The sequence below is a fragment of the Harpia harpyja genome, chromosome 13 (assembly GCF_026419915.1).
Source record: "Harpia harpyja isolate bHarHar1 chromosome 13, bHarHar1 primary haplotype, whole genome shotgun sequence".
In the NCBI taxonomy this organism is placed as follows: Eukaryota; Metazoa; Chordata; class Aves; order Accipitriformes; family Accipitridae; genus Harpia; species Harpia harpyja.
In genome coordinates this window covers 641436-659815 of record NC_068952.1, presented here as the reverse complement: position 1 = coordinate 659815, position 18380 = coordinate 641436, and the positions used below count along the sequence as shown (strand labels likewise).

The window sequence follows — 18380 nt, the reverse complement described above, 5'->3', positions numbered from 1 at the left end:
GAGCCGGAGCCGAAGCCGAAGCCGAAGCCGGAGCCGGAGCCGGAGCCGGAGCCGAGTCGGCGGGATGGCTGCGCCGCTGAGCGACGGGGAGCGGAGAAAGCAGATCAGCGTACGGGGGATCGCGGGGCTGGGGGACGTGGCGGAGGTACGCAAGAGCTTCAACCGCCATCTCCATTTCACCCTCGTCAAGGACCGCAACGTCGCCACCCCCCGCGACTACTACTTCGCGCTGGCCCACACCGTGCGCGACCACCTGGTGGGACGCTGGATTCGCACCCAGCAGCATTACTACGAGAGGGACCCCAAGGTGAGCGAACCCACGGGGATGGCGACAGACCGGCCCCCTCGGCCCACGGGCATCCCCACGGCCGCATCTCGCCCTGGCCGCGTCCCCCGTGGGCATCGCCGTGGTCACGTCCCTTGCGTGCACCTCGCCGCGGCTCCGTCCCCGTGGGCATCGCCACCGCCGTGTCCCTCGTGCAGTTCGCCGTGGCTGTGACCCCCACGAGTTTCTTTGCAGCCCTGTCCCAATGAGCCTTGCTGCAGCCGTGTCCTCCCTCGGGCATCCCCACGACTGTGACCCCCCCCTGCGCCTTGTCGCAACCGCGTCCCCTGTCATCCCGCTGTGAGCGTGTCCTCACACGGGCCTTGCTGCTGCCAGCTCCTCCGCACGCTTCACCGCGGCCAGGTCCTGCGCTCGCACCACCGCGGTGGTGTCCCCTCTGGGCATCGTCACCTCCACGTCTCGGCACATGCCTCGGCACAGCCAGGACGTCCTGGCTTCGCTCCTGCGGAGCCCGCAGGCAGCTCGGCTTTGAGGCTGGAGAGGAGTTTCTTGCCTCGTGCAAACCAGACAAGCTTTCCCAGGTCACCAAACCCTGGCGAGTTGATGGTTCCTGGGGGACCCAGCCTGCTCCCTCCTCTCCTCTCCACTCGTAAAGTCAGGATGGCGATGCTGGAGATATTGGGGACTGCAGGACATTATTCAGCCTTAATCCTTTTGAATTAAGACCCAATCCAGCACTTTTAACTGGAGAGCCCCGGAGGGCAGCTGTGTACTAGAAAAGGCACATACCTTCCCAGTCTGTAGGCAGCTGCCTCCCCGAGTCAGCTCTTTTCTTGGGGTTATGAATATTGCCTTGACACAAGAAACAGACTGCAATTTCACACCGGTAAGGCTGCACATGCACTGGGAGTTACGCCGGTGCGTGGAGCTCTCCCTTTTATCCTTACTCACACAAATGCGCTCTGAGCCGTATTGCTGCACTAACAGAAGGGATTGTACAGATCCCATAAAAGCCAGGAGGAGCTTGGAGTGGGTTTGCTTACTGTCCCCTGCGCTTAGATTCTCACTAGAAACAATGTCCCTGCGGGAGGCTGAGCGGAGCAGAGTATTTATGCAACTGTGTGATGGTTTCAGTCTTTCCGATGCGCCCCAAGGAACAGATGGACCCTCTCAGACTCCCAGCAGAGGTGACAGAATGGGTAATCCTGCTGCTTAGTGGGGAAGATCTCGGCTACAAAGGAAAGAGATTCCAGGGGAAGCACGCTTTAAAGTCAGGCTATTGCTCTGTTAAAAATTCCTGTCTATTTATAAAAATATCTATAGCAATAAATCTGAGCGAGGGCAAAAGTTTGCACAGCCTGCTTCTCATCCTATAAACAGGCTTTCATTAGCATTCGTGGCACAGGCACAGCTCCTCTGAAACTTGGAAGGTCACCACAGAGCAGCCCGTCTTGCACAGTTGGGCCGGGAACCCTGCCACCCGTGGGACAGTTTATTTGTTCAACAGGGTGAAATGTGCGTGTGAATCTCGGCGTGGGGAGAACAGGAGGACCCGTGTGATAGGAACACTGGAAAATCGCTAGCAGGAAGGGGCCTGGCCCTGAGCCCGGCCGGCGTGCATGGGACGGGGGGCTCGCTCCGGCTTTCAGCAGGCTCTGGATCAGCTTCAGCTCAGCATGGGAAAACTTTAAAAACCAAGCGTAAGCATCACCTCAGCTGAGTTTGACGGTGTATAAATATCCCATTCAGCATCCTAGATAATTCTTGCCCTGAGTTAAATAGGGAAACACTTAACAAGCAACGAGATTTTCCTATAGAAGGCTGTTGGCAGGGAGACGTGCGGCGGAGGGTTGGCTCGCATCCCGCGCGAGCTTCTGACAAACAAACTGCGGTGCGTGGTGTTCAGGAGCAGGCGCCAAGAGCCGGGTTGGGAAGACATCCCTACTCTGGAAAGCACTTGGGTCTGCTCCTAATTTTAAGTGACTTTGGTGAAAGCAAAGTGTTGTGCTGTGCGTAAGCGTCTTGCTTTGCCTCCCCAGCGCATTTACTACCTGTCCCTGGAGTTCTACATGGGCCGCACTCTGCAGAACACCATGGTGAACCTGGGACTGCAGAACGCTTGCGACGAAGCCATTTACCAGGTGAAGTCTTGGGGGTACGGGGGTCCCCCTGAGGAACTGCCCAAACTTTTCTATGCGGAGGGCTGGGTAGCTTTATTTCTCAGGGCTTCCTCCTAAGAATGTGTTATTTTGACTAAACGACACGAGGCTTGGCTCTCTGTTAGTGTTTTTCATCCCCTAGAGAAGACCGTGGGGGGACCCTGGGGTTCCTTGAGAGTTGGAGTACGGTTTTCTCAAACCACCCTTTTCCTGTCGTGGCTGGGAAAATCCAGAATAGTAGCCAGAAAGCAACACCCAGTATCCCAAAAGACTAGGGAGTCCCAGGCTGCAAATAGCTTTCCATTACTAGGAGAGATGATGGCTCATCACGGGAGATGTAGTCTAATAGGGGAGGCTGGGCCAGAAGGGGAAACTGGAGCACCAAAATGCCAAATTACAGTTCATACATGCAGGTACACAAGGCACCGCAGCAGCGCTGCCAGAGAAAAGTGAATCACCGGGAAGGAAGAAAGCAGGGAAATTGTTTTCTTGAATTAAAATGTCATTGGATGAGTTCAAACTGGAAAAAACACAGCTGAGTACCACCAAGGCAATCACAAATGTGAGGCCACGGTTACGTAGGCTTGCAGCCACCTCTGCAGCAGGACAGTGACTTTTTTGACAGAATATGAGGTTTTGGGCTTTCTCACCCAAAAGCTTTATTTCCCCCCTTCCTCTTCCCTCCCACCCCACGGGATTGATCCACATTACACTTTCTAGCAGAAGTTGGGCTCTGTCACTCTCTCAAAATGAGGTGCTATGATTGCTGATGAAACGTCCTGGTGACCGCTTTCCCTGCCCAGAGATGGGAAGGGATTTCCAGGGAGGGACCTGACATGTTTCCTCTCTGAGGTATCGTGCCTCGGAGCGCAGGCTGGTTTTTTTCGGGGAGGATCCTCATGTCCCTTTGCAAGGCATTTTCCACATACTGATTTGGCCTGACGTGCGAGCGGAGGCTTCCCTCACTGTAGCCTCCGACATGTGGAGCTCGTCATGGCCAGCGGCCAGCTGGGATGGGAGGTCTCGTATCCAGCGTGGCTCTGTCACTGAGAGAATTCACCTCGGTTTTTGTGACCCCGTCACACTGTGCGTGAGGCTTTCCCGGCTTGTGGTTGCAGACCGCTGAAGCCGTGGGAGAGTGGTTCGGGGAGCAGCCATGGTGTCAGCCTGACTTTCCGCTGTCCCCCCTGGCACTGAGGTGAGATACTGCTGCCTTCCGAGAGGCAGCATCTCTTGACTCCTGGAGTAGTCCTTGCTGCTGGAATGCTTAGCCTTCATCCGGCAGCAGCCCCCGGGCCAGAGAAAAAATAGCCCGAGAGGTGCAGCAGAGGAGACAACCACTTCCAGCCATGGATTCCGGCCAAAGAGCTTGGCGGCAGGATGCGGGAAGGCACGGAGTGTAATGGTGAACGCTGCAGTAACCAGCTGCCGGTGTGGTTGTGCCCTTCCTCAAGGACTGGGGGGGGGTGCGAGCAGAGCTGGGGGCACGTGTAGCCGGGCAGGACTCAGCGGTCCCTTGTGTGCCGACTTGGCCGTTCACCGTCCTGTCTCCAACGGCGAGTTTGGTGGAAGGGCCTCCTGGCGTGAGGGGCTGCCGGGAGATGAGTGTATTGTTTGAGATCTCTAAGGAAGCCTAGTTCGTGGGAAAGCGATGTTTGATGATGGGCTAAATTGTTTTCCAATTAATTGGGCTGCCCGGGGACCAGAGGCTGTTAAGATGCTTTGTGGGGAGGGGAGGGTGGGGGCATGCAGAGACCCCTGTGTGTTAAATTTCCCGTGGTGTGGGTTGTTTTTGGTGTTTGCCCTCCTCGGAGAGCAGCCCCAGGACGTGGGCTTCGGGTGGTGACGTGTTCTGCTGTGGCTCTTTCCCCAATAGCTGGGTTTGGACTTGGAGGAGCTGGAAGAAATCGAAGAAGATGCTGGGCTGGGAAACGGAGGCCTGGGCCGTTTGGCAGGTAATACAGGGAGAGGGGAGCCCCCTCCTCATGCAGGGTGCACGGGGACCGAGGGTGGCCTGGCTGGAGGCTGTCATGCCCTCGCTGCCGGCGCTGCGGCAGACAGCACGCAGACCTCAGCCTGCATCCACCCTGCAGCAGCGTGGTACCCTCCTGCCTGCTCTTGGCTGGCCAGAAACGATCCCCGTCCCCAGTGAGAGCATCCAGGAGATGTAGCTGTGTAGTCTGCAGCACAGCAGGCAGGGCTGCGGCTGAAAGAGGCTGTCTGGAGCCTTTTTCCTCACCTCCCTGTGAAATCTCTCACTTTTCAGAGGCACCCAAGCAGCTCTCGTGTAGGCAGATTGTTGGCTGCTATTTTAGTCTGCCTGTCCCACAGGACTGCTGGAGATGAGAGCTCCCCAATGCGGAGGAAATGCTGGGGCTGATCTTTGCCAGAGCTGCCACGGACGGAGGGCTGGAAGGGTTTGCTCCAAAAGCAATAATAGCAAAGTAGCTGGTGGAGCAGTGAGTTGGGGTCAGAAACCCTGCTTTACTGGGCAGGCAAGCTTAGAGCAAGGCGTGGGCACTTGCGGCAAGTTTAGAAGAGCTCTCATTGCGACAAGGCTGGATTTAGGTTTTTGGTGACCTGTCCTTGTCACCAACAGCCTTGGAGTGTTCATCGTGGCTCGGCAGGACGTCCGTGGGGTCCTGCCGCAGGCTGTCCCCTTCTGTCCCTTCTGCACGCGGATTTTCTCTTGAGTAATAAATGTTTCCAGCCCCTACAGCACGCTGTAGCAGATGCAGCGAGTGAGGGGTGAGTTTCCTTGCAGCGTGACCATGCTCTGCTCTTCCAGCTTGCTTCCTAGACTCCATGGCCACTCTGGGGCTGGCGGCATACGGTTACGGCATCCGCTACGAGTTCGGTATCTTCAATCAGAAGATTGTCGACGGCTGGCAGGTACGTTGGCGAACTCAGGTCATGCTTTCTCCTTCTGTTTCGTGCTGCGGTGGCCACCGCTGCCTGTGGACAAAGCCTGGCCACACAAACGGCACTGCGGTGCCTTGAGCTGTTCGTAAACTGTTCATAAACAACCTGAGAGTCCCATCCAGCCCAGCAGTGAGTGGGCAAGGAGTCAGGCTAAGGATGGAGATGTAGCTAAACACCTCATGAAGGTGTCTGGTGGAGGATGAATTTGACTATGATGGAAGAGGAGCAAGTGCCTGGGGTGCTGCTGCTCCTGTGGGTTCCCTGGGAGACTGGCAGCGGGGGCTTAAACAGGGACTCTCCTCTAGCATTAGTGATCATAATATTTTGCAAGTGAAAATAGGTGAAAAAAACTGCCCCAGCTGGCAGTTTTCCCTAGTGTATGTCTGGAAATGGTTTGCATTAGGAGATTTGCCTTGCTTCTAAACATAAAGGACCTTTTTTCCCCGTAAAATAGCTCTCCATAAGTCAGGGAGCGTGAGAGGTTTGAGGGTTGGGTTTTTTTCCTCCTTCCCCACAAAGAAGCTGCAATGCTAGGCCCTATAAATGGTGAAAACAGGGACAAAAGCATCCACTGTAATTGGCTTAATGTTACTTAAAAAAGAACAGGGGTGGTGGCGATGCTGGGTTGTGGCTCAGACCTGCAGAGAAACGCCGGCAGGCACAGAGCATCTCTCCAAGTGCCTCAGCCCCTCTGGTTTCTGGTGCACATCAGCCTTGGTGGGTCTGCTGAATTCACTTCACTCCCATTTGTGCTGTTGTGAGCAGGGAAGAGAAATCCTCTCTGGCAGAGGGCAGAGCAGTTAGCAAGACCTGGGTTACAGGGGGCGGTTTGTGGCCAGGAACAGCACCGATGGGCTTCTAGGGAACCCCATCCCACATATTCCCCCTATCACGGTCAATCTGGATGTAAAAGCCTCGAGACAGACTGAGTGCAGCAATCTGTGCTGTTTGGATGGTTTAAACCTGTACAGCTCTGCAAAGCCCATAGAGGCTGATTTATTTATACCAGCTGGGATGTAGTCATCCATGTTTCAAAAAGCCCAGCTGTCCTCTAGAGGCCTCTGCATATCCATTTTTAAAGCCAGCTTACTAAAGCTTTGCTTTTAAACTGGCCTCCCTTCGGAGAGCCTAGTTTAGCCTTCACTTGGAGACACAAGCCATCACTTGAACCTCGTTTTCTTCTCGCAGGTGGAGGAGGCCGATGACTGGCTACGCTACGGCAATCCCTGGGAGAAAGCTCGCCCGGAGTACATGCTCCCTGTGCACTTCTACGGCCGCGTGGATCACACCCCTGAGGGGGTGAAGTGGATCGACACTCAGGTACCAACGTCTTCCTCGGTGCTGGGCTGGGGGAGTAGGGGCCAGGGTAGCGTGGAGGTGGAGAATCTGTCCCCGGGCTGCCTGAGGTGGTCAGACCTTGCTTCTCTCCCAGTCTGGCAAAACTCTCTGCTACCCTTGCAAATACAAAGGTGACTTTGTTGGCTACAGCTGCAGCAGGATTTGAGGAAAAAGAAGGATGGTATTCAGTCATAGCTGTAACTTCAGGTCAGTTGGAGCCTCCTTCTCTACTGATCTCCAGGGCGAAGCCCCACAGTCTTGCATGGATTTATGTCGGAGGAGGACTGTATCCCTGGCAGCTGTGCTAGACTCCTTCCGCACTGCTCCTGGCTACCACTCGCTCAAACCCAGTGGTTTTGCAGGTGGTTCTGGCACTGCTGCTGTGGGTAGAGATTCATCTCGTGGGGTGGCCATGGAGCAATTCCGTGGGTGTTTAACTCCTGTGATCACAGCAAGTTCGTCTTTCCCAGGCTCGCCTGATGGGTAGAGTGCTGTCAGGGAAGGCTGGAGGCATGGTTTCAAGTCTCCAGTCTGCCTGGAGGCCTTGTTTTGTGGCATCGTGGAGAGCAAACGCTTCTTCAGCCTCCCACAGTTGGGGAGGTAACGCTGTGCTTCGGGAGCATGTGCCTGCTCAGAGCGTAGGCTGCTGCGTCGTAAATGCATTCCAGTCTTACCGCTGAGGAAGGCAAGCTTTAAAGAGGCACAGATTTATTAAGAGGATTGAAGATGTTTCAGCCTCTCCTGTCTAAGCAGTGCCCGGGATGGAGGAAGGAAGGACTATGAATTTCTCTGGGATTCAGGGACATGACCTAGCCTTGTTCCCATAATGTTCAAGGGTCTCTCACCCTGACGAGCCAGCTCTACCCATCCGAGGAGTGCATAGTCATAAAGCCGTTCTCTTTAGCGCCAAGAGCTGAAGCTCCGTTGCAGAGCTGCCTGGGCCTGCTCAGAGAAACAAACCAGGTCCTTTTCCAGCGTCCCTGGTTGTCAAAGGCTGTACAGTGACATAGGCCATTCCCAGGACACAGACAGTGCAGGGGTTCAACACCACAGCCTCGTGAACAGCGTGGAGGCACCATGCCAGAGCTCTCTGGGGAAGCAGATATCCACCTGGGGACGGAGTGCCGTTGCCTTTCAGTGTGCTCCTCTTCTGACCCCGGCGGTAGTCTGGGGTTTCAGGGATCCCAAGCAGTGCAGTGGAAACACTGCTTCCTACAAGGAGGTGAATTTTCAGATAGTGCCAATTAGGGAACAAGTTGGAAAGGCTCGAAAAAAGCCAAAGACGCAGTCTCCAAATATAGCATCACTCTGTTCATGTGATGTGTGCCCCAGTCGCGTGGCTCAGGCAGGGCAGGCTTTCTGCCTGCTTCCATGTTCGGGGCTGGTAATAGCAGCTTTGAGAGCCTGAGCTCTTGCTGATTCTCCCCAGAGGGGAGGTGTTGCTGATGCCAGCACGAAGAGGCTGTTCAGGGCCAACGTGCCAATCTGCCTGCGTTTTCCCTGCCCTGTGAGCACAGCTCCTTCAGTTCTCTGCTGCCTCTCACATCTTTGTTTGGGGACAGCCTCTGGCTGCTGGGCTGTCGTGCCAGTACACACTGACTTGTTCAGGAGGGTGCTGGCTCTTTTTGCCAGTGTCAGAGGGGCAGCCCAGGCTCCGTGCTGCAGGATCAGGGCATTGCTCTGCAAGCACTGTTCAGCTCTGCTGGCATCAGCCCTCAGCGTCTTTGTTCCAGGCTGAGGTCAGGGTGCCTTGCCTTGCTGCTCAGCAGGTCTGGAGGCACGCAGGTGTTGGCGTAACAGTGAGCTGGAGCACAGAAGCTTGGAAGCATACCCATGCCTTGCCTGGCTCGTGTAATCTGAACTGGGAGCCCCGGTGTTACTCCCTGTAGCCACGTGTGAAGCATCCTGATGCTTAAGCATCATCCGTAGACTGCACTAATAGTTTCATACTCGTGTTCAGTTTGGATGCTGGAGATCGCAGTGGATTTACCCAGGCAGGTTCAACAAACCTTGACTGTTGGGTGAATTGCTGTGGGAATGGTGCTGCGGTGGTAGGGTTTGGTCCTGGCAGGCTGCGGAAGGCTATTGGGCAGGATTCAGGCTGTGGAGTTTATCCCAGATGGAAACGCAAAGGTCATCCCAGCTGCCCTGGCCCCACCCCAGCACAGACAGAATGGCAGTGGCCAGCTGAGGATTCTTGCCATGCTCTGGTGAATAACTAAGAGGCACTCCAGTTGGTATAGGAAGGTCAGCAAGTTGCTTGCAACTCTCTTTTACATTTCATTGATGGGCTTGTAACTCCCAGTTTGTCGGTAAAGCTCCAAACAGCTCTGCTTCTCCTATTAACGCTTTGCCAGTGGGTGCTGGCGGTGCCCGTGATAGCAGGGGATTCTGTGAAGCTCAGCAGGTCTGTTTTAGTAAGGTGAGATTCTTGCCACAGCCGGGAGTTGTCTGTGTCCTCTGGATTCTTCCTGCAGAGGTTTCAGCCACTTTCCCACCTTCTCTGAGGCCATCGTGCTGCTAATCAGAGGGGAATACTGTCCTTTTGCAGGTTGTCCTTGCTATGCCTTACGACACGCCAGTGCCAGGATACAAGAACAACACTGTAAACACCATGAGGCTGTGGTCTGCAAAAGCACCCAATGACTTCAACCTCCAAGAGTGTAAGTGCTATCCCTCCGCTGCCTCTCTTCTGGCCATGCTGGGACATGGTTGTTCCTGTGTGCATAGCACCTGGCACGGCACTCCCTATCTGATCTGCTTTATCCATATCTCCTGGCTGCCTCCAAACACAGTGCTGTGTGCGCATCCATGGATCACACTCCCTCCAACCACTTCCAGAGCCCTCACGCACCAGGACACCCATCCGTCCTCCTTCCATACCCATCACGCTTCTCATGCTCTCAAAACCTGCCCTATACCTTCCCCAAGTGACAGACCACCTGCCACTGCGTTCCCCACGTCACCAAATGAGCTGCAAACCCACACTTGCCATGGAGGGTCGTTTCTGTGCAGCATCATCCCTTGGTGCTGAAGGAGAAGAGCAGCACAGCCCACCTTACTGTTGGTTTCCTTTGGGTCTACGTGTGACCTCTCTGCTGCGTTTTTCCAGGCTCTAATTGTAGTGCTGAAGAAGAGCAGATACACAGCAACTAACATACCAAATGTCAGTGAGGGGCTGTTACAGAAGGGGAAGGTTTTAGACTAGACTGCTTTGATTTATTCTTCCGTTCTGGCAAGCGCAGAGATGTGTGTGTCAAAGCAGCCCTGCCAGGGGAACTTGTGTGGGACAAGGGGTGATGGCTCTCGAGTCCTCATAATTCTGCATTGGCAGCTGTGAGCTGGGTTTCAGAAGAGCCTTTTGTACCCTTTAGCAGTTGAGCGTGATTGCGGTATTTGTGCTTCTTTGCCCTGCCCCATTCCTCCTTCATCCTTAAGCAAGATGGCTGGTCACTCGCTTCCTTTTTTTGCCTTCTCTGGCTGCTGTCTGTCTTCAGTTTCTGTCTGTCCTTCCTAATATGTGTGTCTTGAGAAACTGCATGGAGATATGCCTTTCTCTTATCCCATCTCCTCCTGTCTCTCTGGTGCCTTTCACACATGTACATTCCCATTCATATTTCATTATTACCAGCCTGAATGTTCCTGTTACAAATTGCTCTATAAGAGGGAAAAGTGCAGTGTCAGGGACCTACCTGAACCTCTACAGCTGCTGCAGTGCTGTGTGTGTTTCTCTCTTGCTGCAGTCAACGTGGGTGACTACATTGAGGCGGTGTTGGACAGAAACCTGGCAGAAAACATATCCAGAGTCCTGTACCCAAATGACAACGTGAGTGATTCTCTTGCCTGCTGCTCTGGATCATCCTCCCTGTAGTTGTATTGCCTTGTTTGCAAGCACTGGAAGGTCATGGCCACCTGGTATTTATTGTTCTGGTTTAAGGATTTTTAATACAATAGGTTGGCCCCGTAATTCTCAGTGAACAGACACAGCTCTGCTGGCTCCAGAGGGTCTCTGCTGACTGATGGCAGCTGGGAGAGTCTGGCCCATATTGTGTAGCTGCTCTGTCCCCTGCTGCAAGGAGGGGAAGACATATTACTCCTTCAAATTCAAGGCAATTTACATGGCTTACCCTTTGCAAAAGTAAGTTGTCATTTCAGAGGCGGCCATGAGGGGGGGACTCGTTTCCATCCCCAGTTCAAGGGATTTCTCGCTGCAGGGACTGTCCCAGGCCATGCACTCACTGGGCACTGGATCCAGAAGGGAAGAGCCCTCACTATCTAGTCATGGGTTAGGATCTGTGCTGGAAAAGCTCATCTCCTGCACTTTACCTGCACCCTCTCATTGCTGCTGGCTTTTAAAAATAGCGTGAAGTGTAGTGTGCATGGGAGGCAGCTGGTATGTCCAGAGACACGGGCTCCTGGCTATTGCAGGGAGTCCAAAATCCAAGGGTCTTGCAGTGAGGGAGGGAGCTGCGCTTGCTCTGTAGGACTAGCATGGATGTGGCAAGTTCTGGTGCTCTCTGGAGGCAGCTGTTTGGGATGCCGAGCCCCTTGTCAGTCCCTACAGCTGCTGCCCCATCAGAGGCAATATGAGAAACATCCACATTTGCCCTGATGAGGTGCTAAACTTGTGAGGCCCGTTGGGAAGCCCATCAGAGTGGGTAGGAGCATCTCCAGGGGTTCGGCTGCCAACTGGGGATGGCAACTGCAGCACTGATGGCTGTGGTCCCCCCACTTGCAGTTCTTTGAAGGCAAGGAGCTGCGGCTGAAACAGGAGTACTTTGTGGTGGCTGCTACCCTCCAAGACATCATCCGCCGTTTTAAGTCCTCCAAATTCGGCTGTCGAGACCCTGTGAGAACATGCTTTGAAACCTTCCCAGACAAGGTGAGTTTGTGGGCAGAGAGGGCCCGGGGGCGTTTTAGCTAGACCTGCCTATCATGAGGGAGAGCAGGATGCTCAGGACCAAGTGGGGGCATGTATACAAAGACCCTGGCAGTTTGGGTTGGAAAACAGGTGATCTCTGGGCTATTTTCCCAGGGAAAAATTTGCAATTTGGAGCAAAACTTGCGAAGGTTGAATAGCTCCGTTCCTGGGAGCTCGCTCTGTTTCTGGCGTGTGCGCCATGAGAAGAGGCTTGGGCATGACCCTCACCCCAACCCCATGCATGCAGGACACTGTCACAGTCCTATCCCTGCCAGCTCTGAGCCCAGCAAGTCTCTGTTGCAGGTGGCTATTCAGCTAAACGACACCCACCCTGCCCTGTCCATCCCAGAGCTTATGCGGATCCTGGTGGATGTGGAGAAAGTGGATTGGGACAAGGTAAGCAGAGCTAGGAGGTCCGTGCCAAACGTTGCAGCGGAAAGAGCTGCTGTCCTGTCCTCACACGGGCTCTCCTTTCCCCTCCTGGCCTGGGCACGCACGCGTTAACCTGCTGTCCGTAACGCAGGCCTGGGAGATCACGAAACGGACCTGCGCCTACACCAACCACACTGTGCTGCCTGAAGCCCTGGAGCGCTGGCCGGTCTCCATGTTTGAAAAGCTGCTGCCACGTCACCTAGAGATCATTTACGCCCTCAACCAGATGCATCTGGACGTAAGGGACTGGGCCGGTCACAGGCTGTGGGAACTCTGGGGGTCTTGATCTGGCCGCTTTTAGGATGGGAATGTTCCTAGGTCCTATGGCTGGGTCGCTAATGTCCCTCTTTCTGCCTGCCGGCCTGCAGCGGGTGGCAGCTCTCTACCCAGGGGACATTGACCGTCTCCGGAGGATGTCGGTGATCGAAGAAGGAGACTGCAAACGTATTAACATGGCGCATCTCTGTGTGATTGGCTCCCATGCGGTCAACGGCGTGGCCCGCATCCACTCTGACATTGTGAAGAACTCAGTGTGAGTTGGGGGACACCCAAGGCACGCTCCCTTTCCACTCGCTGGGCTTTACGTGCAAGCATGGGGGGGCTAGCTGGAGCGATCAGGTGTCGAGGGCTGCTTTGGTTGCCCTGCTGGGCATGGCAGGTTGGGGAGACTGTCTTATTTGCATGTGTGCAAGGTCTAACGTCCCTTTGGAGCTGGTGAAACCCTCGGCATTACGGCCGAGGAAGGGGGTGAGAAGCGGCATAGAGAGTTCACGCTTGTTCCAGGGAGATCCGCAGTGACTGCCCCGAGTCAGGAGCACATGCGGTGGGGGCCCAGCTGAAGCTCTGGGGGGTGGTGGGTGGTTCAAAGCTCCCTGGTGTTCCAGGTTCAAGGATTTCTATGAGCTGGAGCCAGAGAAGTTTCAGAACAAGACAAACGGGATCACGCCGAGGCGCTGGCTCCTGCTGTGCAACCCAGGGCTGGCCGATGTTATCGCTGAGGTGAGTCGCAAGCTGTCCTGAAGTGAGGGGCTGAGTGTGATCCGTTTGCTTCTGATCACCTCTTCGTGTGGTCTGATCAGAGCCGAGGCTCACGCCTGGCGGGTGAGAGTGAGGACAGCCTGGAAGCATGCCTGTTGCACGTGTAGGTGTGAGATTGGCTGGGCTTTAAAGTCGGTGATGAAGAGTTGGCCAAAAACGTTGCAGAAATTTGGCTCTGGTTCCCTGCCCTCGCAGTGGCTATACACAACCTTGCAGGCAGTACCGTGGTATGTGAAATGGGGTGTCTGCAAAACCATTCAGCTTCACGGGCACAAAGGAACTCCAGCCCCAGTTCTATCATCTCCTTTGTTTACCAGGCCCTTTAGCACGGGTTTTTTTGCTTCACACTGCGCCATGCCATAGCTGAATAACGTCCTGCAATTAAATGTATCTTTGTGTCCTGCCCATCAGTTTCTCCAGGTGCCAGGAGGCCCTGGTACATGTGCACACATCCTCCCTCTAAAGCTCCTTGAGGGAGGGGGACTTGTTTGGGTTTTTGCAAGTGCCCTGTTTCCCCTGTACCTTTGGGCTCCCTGACGATACGGAGAAGTAAGCTCGTTATAAGAAACTATGCCCCTTTTCCCAGCCAGAGTGCCTCTTCCAATTCCCAATGGGACTGTGGCATCTCTGTTGGGAAAGTGCAGTTGTGGACTGGGTGAGGTGTCTCACGGGTGGGACATCCCTCTCTTGGCTTGTTCTTTTAGAAAATCGGGGAAGGTTTTATCACAGATCTGAGCCAGCTGAAGAAGCTACTGGATTTCATCAATAATGAGACTTTTATCAGGGATGTGGCGAAAGTCAAACAGGTAATGTGCACTGGAGGTGGGGCGGGGGAAAGGCACCATGCTCCCAGGAACATCCCGGCAGCAAACGCTCACTTCTGACACAAGGCCTGGGAACCCATGCCTGTTCCTCATCAGATTTTCTTGCCAGGAAAACAAGCTGAAGTTTGCAGCCTACTTGGAGGAGCAGTACAAGGTCAAGATCAACCCTTCGTCCATGTTCGATGTTCAGGTCAAGCGAATCCATGAGTACAAGCGGCAACTGCTGAACTGCCTGCATGCTATCACTCTATACAACCGTAAGTCCTGCCTGGGTTCATAGACAAGGGGTGTCCCCCCAGGCGCTCACTGCCAGGGTTCCCATGTAAAAGTATACCAGTTGGTGGCCAAGGACTCCTGAGCCTAGCTCTGCCCTCCTGTCATGAAGGTCTTCTCTCCAGGAGGGAAGACAGAGTGTCTGAAGGGTCGTACAGAGCTCTAAGGAAAAGCTCACAGCCCACGTCTCCAGCCCAGCTGGGTCCCAGGGCCCAGGTAACCCCCACACCTGTACTGCAGGTGTTAGGACTGACCTGGTGCAAGTTGAACCCCCACTCCCCGGTGTATGCTTCGGGCCCCTGCCCATTCCCAAAGGGAGGCAAATCATTGGAGCTCTGCATCGTGCTGGCTTGAGTCGTTGTCCGAGGACTCTGCAGCCTATTTTTGCCCACCACAGCTCTGGTGGATGTCTCATTGAGCTTTGGGGTTCTGCAAGTTTTCTGGGTCCACGTGACATGGGCTGGGATCCCAGCCCACCTCTGATGAACGCAATTAACTCTATCCAGTTTATCTTCACTTTGGTTGTGTTATGCCCTGCTCTTTCAGGCATCAGACGCGATCCATCCAAATCCTTTGTGCCCAGGACTATTATGATCGGAGGAAAGGTAACGTGCATCCCAGACTCGGTGCATGCATGGCTCAGTGGGGATGTGGGGAAGGTGCTGTCCCCTTTTTGTGGCTTTGCCGGGCCCGCTGTAGGTTAGCTAGCATGTATCTGCTGGTGGGCTCTTCAGGAAACACCTTTATGGACTAATCAGACTGAACGAGGCCCCATCACTGTTTGCTTGTGGCTCAGGACTTCACCTCCCACTAGGGTGTTTTTGCTGATCCATGTGAACAGCAGAGGTGAGGCCCACGTTCTCCCCGCGGTGAGGACCCGCACTGGCACCTCTCATGCTCTCCCTTCCTTAAAAGCCTTCACCATTTCTGGGCTGCTCTTCTTCAGGCGGCCCCTGGCTACCACATGGCCAAGATGATCATCAAACTCATCACGTCCATCGGTGAGGTCATCAACAACGATCCCTATGTGGGGGACAGGCTCAAGGTCATCTTCCTGGAGAACTACCGGGTATCCTTGGCTGAGAAGGGTACGTCTGGTCTTGTGTAAGCACACGTCAGGAGCTGGGCACGTCCCAGCTGAGCCCAGAAACTGGCTGGCCTGAGAGGCTGTCATGGCAGGTCACCTGGCTCTCCCTTAGGAAGGGCTTGAGGGCTCCACACAGGGTGGGCAGCCAGCTTCATGCAGGAGTGATAGCAACTGCATGGGGTCATGGCAGGGCTGAGCCTGGCTCTGGCCCCGGAGCCATGCTGTTTGGGCTGAGGTAGAGGTCAGCAGGGCCACTAGCAGATGCCCGGGGTTGTTTTGGTGTCATGGGGAGCTGCAGCGTGCCAAGGATTAACTCCTACCTCTCTTGCACCCGACAGTGATCCCAGCAGCAGATCTCTCCCAGCAGATCTCCACAGCTGGCACGGAGGCCTCGGGTACCGGGAACATGAAGTTCATGGTGAACGGGGCCCTCACCATTGGTACCATGGATGGGGCCAACGTGGAGATGGCGGAGGAGGCAGGCGAAGAAAACCTCTTCATCTTTGGCATGCGGGTGGAGGACGTGGAGGCCCTGGATCGCCAAGGGTTGGTGCTGGGGAGAGCCCCATACGTGCCAGGGCTTGTCAGATGGGGATACAGGTCCCAGCTCTAGCGGGGAGAGATGTAATCTCTGGGAGGGACACTCTCCTCCCTGGGCAGTTCTGGAGCAGGAAAAAGCAGGGGGCTGGAGGCAGCCTTCGCCCTGGGCTGGTCAGTGCATGGTCCATCACGGACGCAGCTCACCCTGAGCACAACGGCTGTGAACAGGACGGGAGCCTGGGCACAAAGCGATTCAGGCACTGCGACTGGTCTCGGAGCCGCTAGCAGGGTGCTCTGATGGACACAGCCCCAGAAAAAAGGCCCCTCAGGAGCCATAAAACATCCTTGCCAGGAGCCAGCATCCTTGCCCAGCATCCTTGCCTGCCCAACCTGCCCCAGACGTGTCAGGTCCTGCCCTCTGGGTGCTGGGCCCCGGTGGGGAGAGCATCAGCCCCTACAGCCCATCTCTGCCGGGCGCAGGTATAACGCACAGGAGTACTACGAGCGTCTGCCAGAGCTGCGACAGGCTATCGACCAGATCAGCAGCGGTTTTTTCTCCCCTCGAGACCCCGGTTGCTTCAGGGACGTTGTGAACATGCTCATGTACCACGACAGGCGAGTCCTGGCAAGCATCCCCTTTGGTGGGCTGCTCTCAGCCTGCCCGCGACCCTTTCCCAGCCGGCCCCGTCCTGCCAGGCTGGGACCCTACAGCAAGCAAACCCTAACATTTCTCTGCTTTGGGTTTCAGGTTTAAGGTGTTTGCCGACTACGAGGCTTACATTAAATGCCAAGGTCAAGTGGACCAGCTGTTCATGGTAAGAGCTGCCCGCTACCGAGGGGGAGGGACGGGGTCTTCGGCCATGGTGGTGCAGTGGGAAGACGTGGGGGAAGCCGAGTGTGCTCCCGTGGAGTCCTTCTTACAGACACCGCATCGCCTGGGCACGGGGTCAGGGCGACGCAGGTTTTGCTGCTTCGGCAGCCCCGCGCCACAGCATTTAAACCAGCCAAAAAAAAAAAAAAAGCTGGGACAGAGCCAGGTGAGGGACTGACTGCTGATATTGCCTCTCCTCTTCCCAGGACCCCCGGGAGTGGACTAAGAAAGTCATCAGGAACATTGCATGCTCGGGCAAGTTCTCCAGTGATAGGACCATCACGGAGTATGCCCGGGAGATCTGGGGTGTGGAACCATCTGCCACAAAAATCCCCCCACCCAACCTCCCCCGGGATTGATGCAAGCACAGGGGGAAGGAAGGAGGGATGCGCTCCCAGCCCAGGAGGCCTCACCTGAATTTCACCGCCAGTCAGATGGGCTCAGCTCTGCAGAAACAAGGTTTTTCCCTCAGCGGGGTAGAAGGATGCTCTGAGGAAGAGCCCTGACTGAGGAAGAGGAGCTGGGGGAGAGGAGAAAGGACCCTGTTTGTACCCATGTATCCAGCCTGCATGTGCTGCATAGTGCTTTTAGTGAGATGACCACAGAGAAGTCTTCCACAGCTGTGCTCCATGCTTAACAAGGGCTTTCCAACTAAATCCTCCCCTCTCCCCATGCATGCAGCCTGGCCAGGCCTCCTTGACCCTGCCCCGCAAGCAGGTTTAGCCAAAACAGAGCCTGTCTTGCATCCTCCTCCAGTGGGTCTGCCAGCCCCAAAGCTAGGGGAGGGAGAGGCTGCTGCCTGCCCCTCTAGTTACCCCCCTCCCAAATAACACCCAGAGAAGGTGGGACTGGCTGTTAAAGCAGCTGGCACCCTGCCGGCACCAATGTCAAATGCCGTGTGCCACAAGGAGGAGAGAGAGCCTGGGATCAGCGACTTCCTTGCCACAGCGCTTGCCGTACCCTCCTCCCGCACCTCTTAACTAAAAGCCCAGTAACCAAGTCACTCCAGGGATTTTTAGCCTCCGTGTCTGCATAGAGAGTGTTGTACCTGCCACTGCCAGCTGGGTGGCTGACCCTGCTGGGCCCACAGACAGTCTCCTGGCTCTCCAGGCACAGCTGGGTGCTACCCAGGCCGTGAACACGTATGGCATCTCTTGCGTCTCTTCGCAGCTGGGTCACGCTGCTCCATGTGTCTCTCCTGGCGCTGGGGTCAGAGTTTAACACCTGTAGTGCTGTGTAGTGCACCAGTACTCCCTTGTGTGACACCCAACTCATTAAAACAACCAGAACACCTGCTGGGTTGACTTGGGGCTGACTTGTGACTACTCCATGCCTGTGGGTTCAGGTTGCAACAAGTTCAGGCCATGGTGCTTGAAGCCATGCTGGTGTTCCCCAGCTGTGGCTTCGTGGGAGGGTCCCCCGCAGCTGGCATGGTACTGGGGTGCTGGCACCACCATCAGGGAGACATGCCCATGGCAGAAAGGTCAGTCTTGCCAGCACAGAGGGTGTACAGGAGGGAGCTGGTCCCAGAGGCTGCACTGGGCTAGCTAGGGCCAAAGCCATTTACCTGCATCTCTGACGTGTTGACTATATGCACTCGGGTGAGGGTTACAGTGTTGGGTTTGCCCAACAAATGGCACACAGGGCTCCTGTGCTAGAAATCCCATGGGCAGTTCCAACTTCCCCCAT

At 55.3% G+C, this 18380-nt stretch overlaps 1 protein-coding gene across 1 annotated transcript; it reads left to right on the top strand.

Moving 5' to 3' along the window:
* Positions 1 to 24: 24 nt before the first annotated feature.
* LOC128150461 (glycogen phosphorylase, brain form) lies at positions 25 to 17987 on the top strand. Its single transcript, XM_052806660.1, has 20 exons — positions 25 to 307; positions 2326 to 2427; positions 4322 to 4400; positions 5234 to 5337; positions 6556 to 6687; positions 9257 to 9368; positions 10449 to 10531; positions 11444 to 11587; positions 11930 to 12022; positions 12150 to 12296; positions 12427 to 12590; positions 12943 to 13057; positions 13801 to 13902; positions 14030 to 14177; positions 14740 to 14798; positions 15140 to 15281; positions 15619 to 15826; positions 16301 to 16435; positions 16569 to 16635; positions 16898 to 17987. Exons 1-20 carry the CDS (start codon positions 65 to 67, stop codon positions 17048 to 17050), a joined length of 2532 nt encoding a protein of 843 aa, XP_052662620.1. The 5' UTR covers positions 25 to 64; the 3' UTR covers positions 17051 to 17987.
* The last annotated feature ends 393 nt before the right edge of the window (positions 17988 to 18380 follow it).

Excerpts from the sequence above, each read along its gene's own strand:
- LOC128150461 (XM_052806660.1), top strand. The coding sequence starts at position 65 with ATGGCTGCGCCGCTGAGCGACGGGGAGCGGAGAAAGCAGATCAGCGTA. Across the intron at positions 10,532-11,443 it reads TCCTGTACCCAAATGACAAC|TTCTTTGAAGGCAAGGAGCT; the intron begins GTGAGTGATTCT and ends CCCCACTTGCAG. Across the intron at positions 15,282-15,618 it reads GGTATCCTTGGCTGAGAAGG|TGATCCCAGCAGCAGATCTC; the intron begins GTACGTCTGGTC and ends TGCACCCGACAG.